Here is an 11,048-nt window from a genome sequence, read left to right as displayed (position 1 = left end):
TCCACTACAGAACAGTCCTTTGTTTATATCCCCTTTTTTGTTTTGTTTTGTTTTGTCAGAGATGGGTATTCTACTGCAACCCCTTGCTATTTTTAAGAAGTCTTTTTTTTAATGATCACTAACCACAGTCTTTCCTTGTAGGTCAGATGTTTTATCCTTACATTGGTTGATTCTGCTGCATATATTTTGAATAATTTTTTTTTTTTTTTCAGAACCAGGTGTTGAACTCAGGCCCTTGAGCTTGCGAGGCAAGCACGTATCTACTGAGCCATCTCTCTGGCCCCTTGAATAAAATTTTTAATATCCTGGATATCTGATTGAATTTAATTCATGAATTTATTGTTTTCTTATTTGGGGCATTCATATTTTATTTTCCTGGGCTCCTCAATTTTTTAAAATCTGTGTCTTTTCTAGATTCACAAATCATGCCATTCATTATGGTCATCATCTTTGAAGCTATCTGAGAGATTATTTTGGTCGTGATTTTTTTCTACAGCCTTGTTCATTTGCTTTGTTACTTATACTGTTGCCAGTTCAGAGAATCTAAGTGGAAGACTTTCAAGTTGTACCACTTCTTTGCTCCATGGGTTTGCCTTTGGTAGCTAGAGGTCTGGAGTTACGTTTTGCTTCCATGTCTTCTCATTTTCTTCTTTTTTTAAAGTTTAAATCCTAAGTTGATGTTTGTAAATTGTTTATGGTAGGTATCTTTATTGCTAGTGTTGAAAGCCCTTAGGATATGACTACTTTACAGTGATGTCCTCTAGGTATAGCTAGCTTTTGTGTTTTGAGTCTGTTGTAGATCCTACCTCTTCAATTTATTGAGGATGAGAAATTGCTGGCTGTTTGGCCTAGTTCCTGATGGTGCCTTGTGTGATGTGGGCCAGAGCCTCTGTGGCTTAACTATTATATGACTTAAACTTTTATCTGTTTTGAAATAAGGAGAGGTAGTTGCCCTGCTTGTGGTTAGAGGAGATGTGGAGTTAATAGTTGTTCTTTCTGGAGACCTCCACTATCTTCCTGCTTTCAACCTGCTAGTAAATTCCTGCTGCTTTCATTTTTTTGTGCTTTCCTGGTTGCTGTGGCTAACACCAAATTGTTTTGGGTTTTTTTTGCCCATCACCTGTCATAGGTCTAGGTTTTAGCCTCATCTTTCCAAAATGTCATCAATACAAAGATTTAGCAATAGTGTCTTAACATTGATATCAGCCAGGTATGGTGCCGCACACCTGTAATCCCAGCACTTCAGAGGTTGAGGCAGGAGGATCAATGTGATTTTGAGACCAGCCTGAGCTACATAAGTGAGTTCAAAATCAGCCTAACTACATAACGAAACCTTGTCTCAAAGAAATTTACCGTTATCATGTGAGATAATTCTAAGAACCAAATTATGTTTGTTTTCTTTCTTTCTTTCTTTCCTTTTCTTTTCTTTTCTTTTCTTTTCTTTTCTTTTCTTTTCTTTTCTTTTTTTTTTTTGGCAGAACCGGAGATTGAACTCAGGCCCTTGTGCTTGCCAGGGAGCGCTTATTCCACTGAGCCTTCTCCTTGGCCCCTGTTTGCTTTCTATAGCAATTTCTGATATGAAGTTTTACATAATAAATTTTTTTTATTTATTTATTTTTGTATTTAGGACAGGGTGTACAGGTTGTACAGGGTCTCACTGCGTAGATCAGACTCATAATGATCCTCCTGTTTACAGCCTCCCAAGTGCTGGAATTATAGGCACATGCCACCATGCTGCCCTGGGGGGTGGGGCCGGCACAGCAAGCCAGGGAATTGAACTCCCGGCCCCTGCATCTGCTTAAGCAGGCACTTTAATCTGCTGAGCTATTTGGCCAGCCCTACATGATAATAATTTTAGATGATTATTTTAGTTAAACACAGAGAGAACATGAAAGTTCATTGTAGAATCCTACTTACTGTCTTATAATTTGAAATTTTCCATGATTTACAGATGTAAATTTTACACCTTAAAGTTTTTACGAAGTCCATGGTGCCTAGGTTATTATGAATGTTGAGTTATGACGCTAAAAGTTTTCTGTGTCATTGTGATTGATTTTGAGGTTGCACCCAGGCTTATCTTCTGGATTCCTTGTGACACCTCACTTTCTCCACAGGTGACTTATGCTGCCAGGGATGCCCAGATTTCAGTGGCTCTCTTCCTTCATCTTCTTGGATATCCTTTCTCTAGGAATTCTCCCATAGAAGCAAGCAGTGGCCACACTGGCTGGAGAGAGGTCCTGGAGAAGTGCTGGGATATGGTAGACATCCCATTCCGAAGCAAAGGGATTGGCAGATTGGGAGAAGAAGGGAATGGGCAAGCAACAGGATCTCACCAGAAGCCAAGAAATAAGTCTAAGAGTAGTGGAGCGGTGCCAGGCACCCACCAGGGGAGAGACCCCAGGAAAAATAAAAGGAAGCCCCTTGGGGTGGGCTATTCTGCCAGGTAAGTGAGTTGTTCCGTGGTTGACAGCAGCAGGGACCACAGAGAGTGTGGCGCTTTGCTGTTGGTCTGGGAGCAGCTTGGGTCAGAAAGTAGAGGCTCTCCTTCCTTGCCTTTGGGGACATTTAACCAGTCTTTGCTTTACTTGTATATTTTCTTTCTGTTTCTCTTTGTTACTGGTTGGAGTGGAGATCAGGTGTGTGTAGTCTAGCTTTGTCACTGAGTCCACAATGACCTTTGACTTATAACTTCATCTATAAGTGGGAGCATAATTATTATTCTTTGTTTAGGATAGCTGTAGAAATGAGTAATATGAAGTGCCTTCTGCTTGTCAGGAGAAACATATGAGATTTCTTCCTCATTTGGTATTTTGATGGTTTAGAATGACATCCACCACTAAGCCATTATTTTCTAGGGAATGAGAAGCTTCCTGTGTAGTTGTAGCTCTCTTGTAGGATGATCTGACTAATACATGCCCTGAAGCAGAAGTTTGCTCCCTGCAGAAAAGTGCTTTTATTAATTGGAAGATTAAACAGAAGGAACTAATGTGAGCAAGAAATAAATTTGTATGGCCCTCCTTACATTTGCTTGAACTTTTACAGTTTTAATTTATTCTGTTTAATCCAGGCTTTGAGTCATTTTTCTTGTGCTGTTCTTGTTTGCACTCACAGCGGAGCTTGTCCTCATGGTCCAATTCCTGGCATAAAACAAGAGGTACCAACAAATTCATTTGTAGTGCTCCTTGACCCAGAGCCAGTAGAGGACAGAACACGGCTTCTTGTTCTGTTTGTCTTTGTACTTGGTGTGTCTGACCCTGATGTTGAATGTAGTTGGAGTCAGTCAGAAGATAGTGTGGGAAGTAGCAGGTTCCTGAACAGGCCAGTTTCTTTCATCTGAGAAGCCCTTACTCTGCCAGTTACTCTGAACAAGTACTCTGCTAACTGTTCCAGCAGTTAGCTTGCAGCATGAGCTCTCTCCCTCCCTGCAGAAAGTCACCTCTTTATGACAACTGCTTTCTCCATGCTCCTGATGGGCAACCTCTCTGCACCTGTGACCGGAGGAAGGCTCAGTGGTACCTGGACAAAGGCATTGGAGGTGTGAGGTTCTGCTCTCACGTTTTATGTAATTAGGGACACACAGGGCCTGGTGGGAGGGGAGCACTCAGGAGAATGCGTCTTCCTGGGTCGGGGGAAATGCAGCCCGACACTGATGCTGCTGCTTTTCTCTTAAGAGCTGGTGAGTGAAGACCCTTTTGTGGTCAAGCTACAGTTTGAACCTGCAGGGAGACCTGAGTCCCAAGGAGACTATTACCTGATGGTTAAGGAGAACGTGTGTGTGGTGTGTGGCAAAAAAGACTCCTACATTCGGTGAGTGCGCGTTGGGCCACCCTGTTTATCCAAGGGCCTTAGTGCTCTGCCTGGCCACCTCCAGGGGCCCTTATCCCTCCTGAGCCGGTTCTTGGCCCCTGGGATGCAGCACTAGTCTCAGTAGTGATAACAGTCTGCTGGGAGAAAGTGGCTCCCTTTTGCTCATGAAAGACTGAAGACCACTTTCTCCAGAAATTGTGTCCTTAAACCCTCCATCGAAGCCCTGAAGCTCTCCAAGCTGTGTCAGGAGCAGTCAGATGACCTGAAGGGTGCTCTTCCAAGTCAGGTCCCCACACACTGAAACTGAGGCTGCCCACCGGCCCTGAGGGCTACTCTCTCTGTGCAGTAACTCACTTTTCTTGTTTCTCTCCTTGCAAAATGAAGCAAATAGTTTCTCCAAAAGTTTTACTCTTATTTCTCCTTTAAAAATAATGATGGACCTCAGTGCACCAGGGATATAGTGGCAGAGTAAGGGTTTCTCAGATGAAAGAAACTGGCTTGTTCAGGCTATCAGGCTTGAGAGAGCTGTTTTCCGGGTGTCAGAAACTGTTAGAGCATCTCATTTCTCTGAGACTTGTCCATCTGGGAATGTGCTATCCCCCAGCTGGTCATTGTCCTCTCCCTGCTCCAGCCCCCGAGTGAGGCAGGTAAGCTGTCTTCAGGGAGCTGTCTTCAGGGAGCTTGAACTTGCAGCACAGGGAGGGGGGAGGTGTGCAGGGCTTGGGTAGTGTGAGATAAGAGCAGTCGGGTACCGTCTTATACTCTCTGCTGAGCATGGCACCCACAGCTTCTCAGACATGGTTACGTCCAGGATGGACTCCTAGCAGCCTACCTGCTGGCTTCATGTGTGTTCTGTGTCCTGTGCTAATAAGCAGGCTGTCTGGCTGTGCTTCTTCCAGGAAGAATGTGATTCCACATGAGTACCGGAAGCACTTCCCCATTGAAATGAAGGACCACAACTCCCATGATGTGCTGCTCCTCTGTACTTCCTGCCATGCCATCTCCAACTACTATGACAACCATCTGAAGCAGCAGCTGGCCAAGGAGTTCCAGGCCCCGATTGGCTCCGAGGAGGGCCTGCGCCTGCTGGAGGATCCCGAGCGCCGGCAGGTGCGCTCTGGGGCCAGGGCGCTGCTTAATGCCGAGAGCCTCCCTGCCCATCGGAAGGAGGAGCTGCTGCAGGCTCTGAGAGAGTTTTACAGCACAGATGCCATCACAGATGAGATGCTTCAAGAGGCTGCCAGCCTGGAGACAAGGTACAGCAGTTCCTGTCCAAGGAGGGTTTGAGGAATGCCCCAGGGATGCCAGCCCTCGCTCTTTCGTAAGAATGCTTCCAGGGCAGGGGCAGCACCTAGATGCACACTTAGCCCACTGGGTATCTGCTGGCATAAGACACCATGAGGATGTTTGAGAATGATCTGTCTGGGAGTTTCATTTGCGTAGGAGATTGGCCTTTTGTGAGGGTACTCTGTACCTTTTAAGGCCATATATTTTAAGTCCAGTCATTTCATGGTGAGCACAAGAGTGCTCAGATGCAAAGCATGGTGAGCACAGATGCGAAGTTGTTCTGTGTAGAGGTAGATGCTAAAGTCAGTAGTAAGGTAAAACAGTTGTTCAGGCCGGGGAGATGGCTCGGTGGAATAATCGCTTCCCTGGCAAGTGCAAGGGCCTGGGTTCAATCCCTGGTTCCGGAAAAAAAAAAAAAAACAACAACAACAAAAAAAACCCAGTTGTTCAGTGATACCCTGATTTTTGTTGTTGTTGTTTTTGTGGTATGAGGGATTGAGTTCAGGACCTTGCACCTGCCAGGCAAGCACTTATTCCACTGCCTGGGTAGAACAGTGTGTATGATTTTGTGTCTCTGGCCTTCTATATAAGTTGATGAGAACTTTGGCCGGAGAGTTCCATTTCTTATCTCATTTGCACTCCTAGGGATTAGTCCTAGAGTGGAAAGCTGAGCAGAATTACTGTCCTAGCAACTATTTTCCCTTGTTTCCTAGCTTCTCCTGTCTTCCCAGTAAGTACATAGTTAAATTAAAGTGACTTAACGATGTTCTATGATCCTGAGAAGTAAATGGGCGCTTGACTCAGATGATGTAAGAGCCCAGGCAGCTGTGCATGGTGTTGCTTTCCAGCTCTTTAGGAGCAGAGGTCCATAAGACTGGTAGTGATACTAGTTTTCTGTTATCAAAAAAAAAAAAAAAAACTATAGCAGCAAAATATTTTATTCAAACACAAAAGTTTATTTCACACATGCTACTGATCTATCATAGGTGTTGCAAATATTTACTGAACAGATGCAGTATTTATAGATATACTGTGCTGTGTACCACCACTTAATAAACTACATAAATTGCCTAATTATTTCTGATAGCCTGATCAGATAAGTTTTAGTTTTTTGTCTTGAGGCAGGGTCTCTCTGTGCAGTTCAGGCCATCTTTGAGCTCACTTAGAGGTCCAGGCTGATCTCAAACTCACGATTCTCATGCCTCAGCCTCCCAAGTGCTGGGATTATGGGCCTGTGCCACCATGCCCAGAGGTATTAGATTTTTTATTAGTAATTACTGATACTAGTATCTTATAAGAACTTTAAAGTTTATAATCTTTTTTTTTTTTTTTTTTTTTATTTTTTGTGTTTGGTACAGGGTTTCACTTTACAGTTTGGACTCATAGTGATCCTCCTGTTTTCATCTTACCCAGTGTTGGGATTACAGGCATGTGCCGCCACACCCAGATTTGATCACCAACTCAGTGCCCCCGCCCCCCGGGGCGGAGCCAGCATGGTTTGCAGGACCTGGGATTGAATCCTGGTCCCTGGGTTTACCAAAGCAGACTCTTAGTCCATTGAGCTATCTCACTGGCCCAAGAACTCTTAAAGTTTAAAAATATTACAGTTGAATTTTATCCCTGTTACTATTCTGCACATTTATAGAACAAGTGTTGCTTTCTAAGTTTTATGTTAAATATCCTGAGGTTAGATATCCTAACATAAATATTCTAATTTATGTTAAATAAATTAGGTCATAAATAATATGACCTAATATGCTATGGTCATATTAAAATCAATGAAACTGGCTCCATCAATTAATTCCCAAATGAAATTCCTAAAGTAGCCCTCCCACTGCAGCCAGACCCAAACCTCTGATGAAGGTTTGCACCTTGCCAAGTTGGTGGACAGGTGCTGGTTGAGACTGAGAGCAGGCACTTGGAGGCAGGCCACTAGTGGGCTCTTAGTTAAGCAATAAAGCAGCTACAGTTATGCAGAAAGCACTGACACTGCCAGGCCAGGGGTGTGGGAGGGGCTAGAGTGGGGCACGGATGGGCAGAGGCTGGCAGGACACAGTGCTTCCTTGAGGGGCAGCACTCCTGCATGAGGAAAGGCTCTGTGCACATGGCATCAACAGTTTTCAAAGTTCTCTGTCTGCCCATTAGGACAAGCAGGGCTCCACTCCTCTTTAGTAGCACCATTTGTGCCACCAGGCACAGAAGAACATTGCAGTGTGGCTCTCCAGGAGCTCTGACATTCTTACTGCAGGGTAGAAGGCACCAAAGAGAAATGACATCATGCAGGTACCTTGAGGTGGTAATGTTAGGAAACTCAGGCCACAGGAGCTGATTTGCTTTTTCAGTGCTGGCAGTTGGACTTCAGGGTGACTGAGCTACATGCCCACTCTGTTTGTTTGTTTGTTTATTTTTTGAAATAGGGTTTCACTTTGTATTCTAGATGGGCTTGAACTTGTGTTCCTCTTGCCTCAGCCTCCTGAGTAGCTAGGACTACAGGATGATTTCATAGCTTCGGTTTAATGTCAAAAGGGTTCAAAGTAATAAAGAGTAAAACGTAAGAGAAGAGTGGTCACTGAGAAATTTTGGACTCAAGCAAAGACCGGAACTCTGCACCCATCTTCTGCCAAATAGTAGGGCCATCCCAGTGGTGGCAGCAAATGATACAGTGGCCTCCCTCCAAGTATAGACCCCACTCCCAAACGTCTTCTGTTGAATTGTGAACTGTCTGTTGAAACTTCGAAAGAAGGCAGAGCTGGGCATGCTGGTGTATGACTGTAATTCCAGGACTTGGGGGCCTGAGGCAGGTTACAAGTTAAGTCCTACCTGGACGTTATACGGAGAACCTGTCTCAAAGAATAAAAAGAGCTGGAGCATGTAGCTTAGTGTAAAGGCACTGGGTTCAGTCCCCAGCACCACAAAAGTTAGTAATAAGAATAGCAGAGATGAGAAAGAGGATGTTTTAAAACATTCCAGTACCCAGGCCTTCAGGATCCTAGCCCCTTCTTCCTATGCCTTTGTCCTGCAGTCCTGAAACTGTCTGGGAGAGTGTCTGTGCTTATTTCCTTCACACCTGTTCCACTTTGTGTCTTGGCAGGATTTCCAACGAGAGTTATGTGCCCCACGGGCTAAAGGTGGTGCAGTGTCACGCCCGGGGCGGGCTGCGCGCCCTTGTGCAGCTGGAGCGCCGCTGGCGGCAGCACTTCCTGGACTCCATGCAGCCCAGGCACCTGCCCCAGCAGTGGTCTGTGGACCACAACCACCAGAAGCTGCTGCGCAGGTCTGGGGAGGACCTTCCTGTGCTGCTGTCGTAACTGCTGCTTTCCACCAGGTCAGAACAGGTGGGAAGCTGGAGCCGGAGGTTGGAACGTCACCTCTTCCTGTTCTGATACATCATTGTCACAGCCTGGGTGACCCAGTTCAGTACTAACCTTTATTAGTCCTGGGGTGCTTTGGAGGGAGCAAGGCTCTCTTTTTAAGTGAGGGGAGCTTATGGTTTTGAATTTTCATTGATCAGAGTATTTTTTTTTTCCTTCCTCTTCTATTTTTGTGGACAAGAGAGGCCTTGACCTCCATTCCACCCTTTCTCTTCTGCTTGCCCTTTGAAGAGGGAAAACGAAGACTTCTCTCTGAAGTGAGTTGCCAAGACTCTGAGAAGCGTGAAACAGATTTCCTCTCTGTCCATCTTAGTGTTTGCCTAACAGCAGCCATTTACTGTGTGGGTCTTGTCAGGTTAGGAGGGGAAAAAAATGTTCTTACAGATTGGCCAGGTGACCAAGGAGTCACATTCATTTTCCCAGTTTAGCTTTGAAACCCTGATTTCCCTTGCTCTTCTGTAGTTTATCTGGTTGGGACCCCAATGCCTAGGTTGCTGTGGTTTATTTCATGTATTTGAAAATGCTCCCCTTCACATATCTGGGACCAGAACAGTCACTTCCTGCTGTGCACTTCCACCCAACCTAGGAATCCATTCCTGAAATAAGCTTTCAGCTGGGATGGGGTGGAGACAGGAACATAGACCCCTCCAGGAGAGCTGTGCTAGTTTATTCCACTTTCTTCATTTGTTTGTTGCCTGCTTATTACACTCCTGCCCAGAACAGCGAGGTTTCTAGCTTGGTTCTTTTTCTGAGGGGAAGCTATAATCTTTTCCTAGAACCCACATCCTCTTACTTCAGCATTCCAGGTGCCATCCAATTTGCAACACTGACCTCTTTTCACACTTAATTCACTCCCAGAGCCATTTGGTCAGGTTGTGGGGTGAAGACTTCACCTTCTCTGACACCTGAGACCCTGAGACTCACTTGTACTTTAGGTGTTGCAGAGGGTATTTCATCTTTCCAAATGTTAGGCCACCACTTTGAGTATGAAATTGGTTTATTAGTGATTAGTATTTTTTCTAAACTATTAGTGAAATTTTGCTATTTTACAAGATCTTAATATGCTTGCAAAGAATTTTATGGCCAGAATCCAACAAGAGCTCTATTTTGAAATTGTGCCCAAGCTGGTGATAACTAATACGACATTGATAAATAAAACTACTTTTAAGCACGAGGCTCACTGATTGCAAATGGGAAGTGTCTCCTAGCTTTATAAAATCAGTAACTATTCTTGGAGGAAGAGCTATCCACCATTGTGACAGCGCCCCGAGGGCCTGCACACACTGCACATTCCTGGGACCATCCTGCCCTGCCGCCGCTGCCATCATGTGTGGTGCACACATGGGCAGTTTGGGGCTCCCGGCCAGAGCTCCCTGAATAGACGGGAGAAACCACTGGGAGAAACCACTGGGGAACCTGAGATGGCCGGCACTGTAGGTGGTAATCAGGCCGGGAGATGGCTCAGTAGAATAAGCGTGGGTCTGCTGCTCGGTCCTGTAATAGTCAGGCTGGCCACCAGATGGCTCCGAGAGACTGCTTTTTATATTTATTCTTGAGAAACAGGCACGGTTGTGGAACTTAACTTATGGCCTGAGTTTCAGAATTTATGTTGCTGATTTTGAGTCCTTTTGATAGCTTTATTGGAAGACCTCTTCCTTCTGAAACGAGAATAGGGCTCTCTTCTTTCCTCAGATCCTCTGGTGAAGATGCCAAAAACCTGAGCAGGTTGCTGGAGGTGCCCTGGTTGCTGTGGGCACAGGGAAGCAATTCTCCAGGGACACTTTCCACAAGGCCCAGGGACGGCCAGCCCGTGGCAGCTTCACTCTCATCCTTTTCAGAAGAGGGGCTCTGTAGAGTTGGATCTTTATATCCTGAGTCTTTTAAACTTCACCAGGCTTTCCCTGAGACTATAGTCATAATCTTAAATAAAAGATTTTAGGGAAGGTATTTAAAAAAAAATAAATATTTACTGTTTTTTCTGATATAAAATATATGATCACTAGAGAAAAGTCTAAACACTAGAAATCATCCATCTTTCTTCCATCAGAACTGGACTTTGAATTTCATGGTGACATTTAAAAAATACACACTGAGAAGGCTGAGGCAGGAGGATCACTGTAAGTTTGAGACCAGCCTAGGCTACAAAGTGAGTTCAAGACCAGTCTGAACTGCATAGCAAGACCCCATGTAAAAAAAAACAAAAACAAAAACAAAAAAAAAACAAACAACAACAAAACCCCCAAATGCATAAACATATTTAAACAAAAAAGTTTATATTCCCCCCTCATATACATGGTATCACAAGTAGCTGACTATGTTTTAAATCTTTGCCAATGAATTTCTAGTAGCTGTGCATCCATCCATTCCCCTCCTATTGAATCAGTTCTTTTGTTATCACTGATGCCATGATGAACATTTTTTTTTTCTTTTTAAGACACGGACCTGCTATGCATTTCAGGCTGGCCTTGAGCTTACTTTGTAGCCCAGGCTGATCTTGAACTCTCAACATTCTCCTGCCTCAGCCTCCCGAGTGCTGGGATTGCAGGGGTGTGCCACCACGCCCGGATCTGATGGGCTTTTTTG

General features: G+C 44.7%; 1 protein-coding gene across 4 annotated transcripts in view; it reads left to right on the top strand.

Moving 5' to 3' along the window:
- Exd2 (exonuclease 3'-5' domain containing 2) overlaps nucleotides 1-9,629 on the top strand; it is a 55,297-nt gene extending 45,668 nt beyond the window's left edge. For all 4 annotated transcript variants that reach the window (XM_004624759.3, XM_023702576.1, XM_023702581.1 and 1 more), the window contains 5 exons: nucleotides 2,115-2,443; nucleotides 3,429-3,535; nucleotides 3,672-3,807; nucleotides 4,707-5,063; nucleotides 8,186-9,629. In XM_004624759.3, the coding sequence (XP_004624816.1) occupies nucleotides 2,115-2,443; nucleotides 3,429-3,535; nucleotides 3,672-3,807; nucleotides 4,707-5,063; nucleotides 8,186-8,402 (1,146 nt within the window). In that variant the 3' untranslated portion in view covers nucleotides 8,403-9,629. The remainder of the gene's footprint in view (nucleotides 1-2,114; nucleotides 2,444-3,428; nucleotides 3,536-3,671; nucleotides 3,808-4,706; nucleotides 5,064-8,185) is intronic.
- Nucleotides 9,630-11,048: the final 1,419 nt, after the last annotated feature.

The sequence above is a fragment of the Octodon degus genome, unplaced genomic scaffold (assembly GCF_000260255.1).
Source record: "Octodon degus isolate 3935 unplaced genomic scaffold, OctDeg1.0 scaffold00007, whole genome shotgun sequence".
Lineage (NCBI taxonomy): Eukaryota > Metazoa > Chordata > Mammalia > Rodentia > Octodontidae > Octodon > Octodon degus.
Note: the sequence above shows the minus strand (reverse complement) of the source record. Positions and strands in the feature narration are given on the sequence as shown.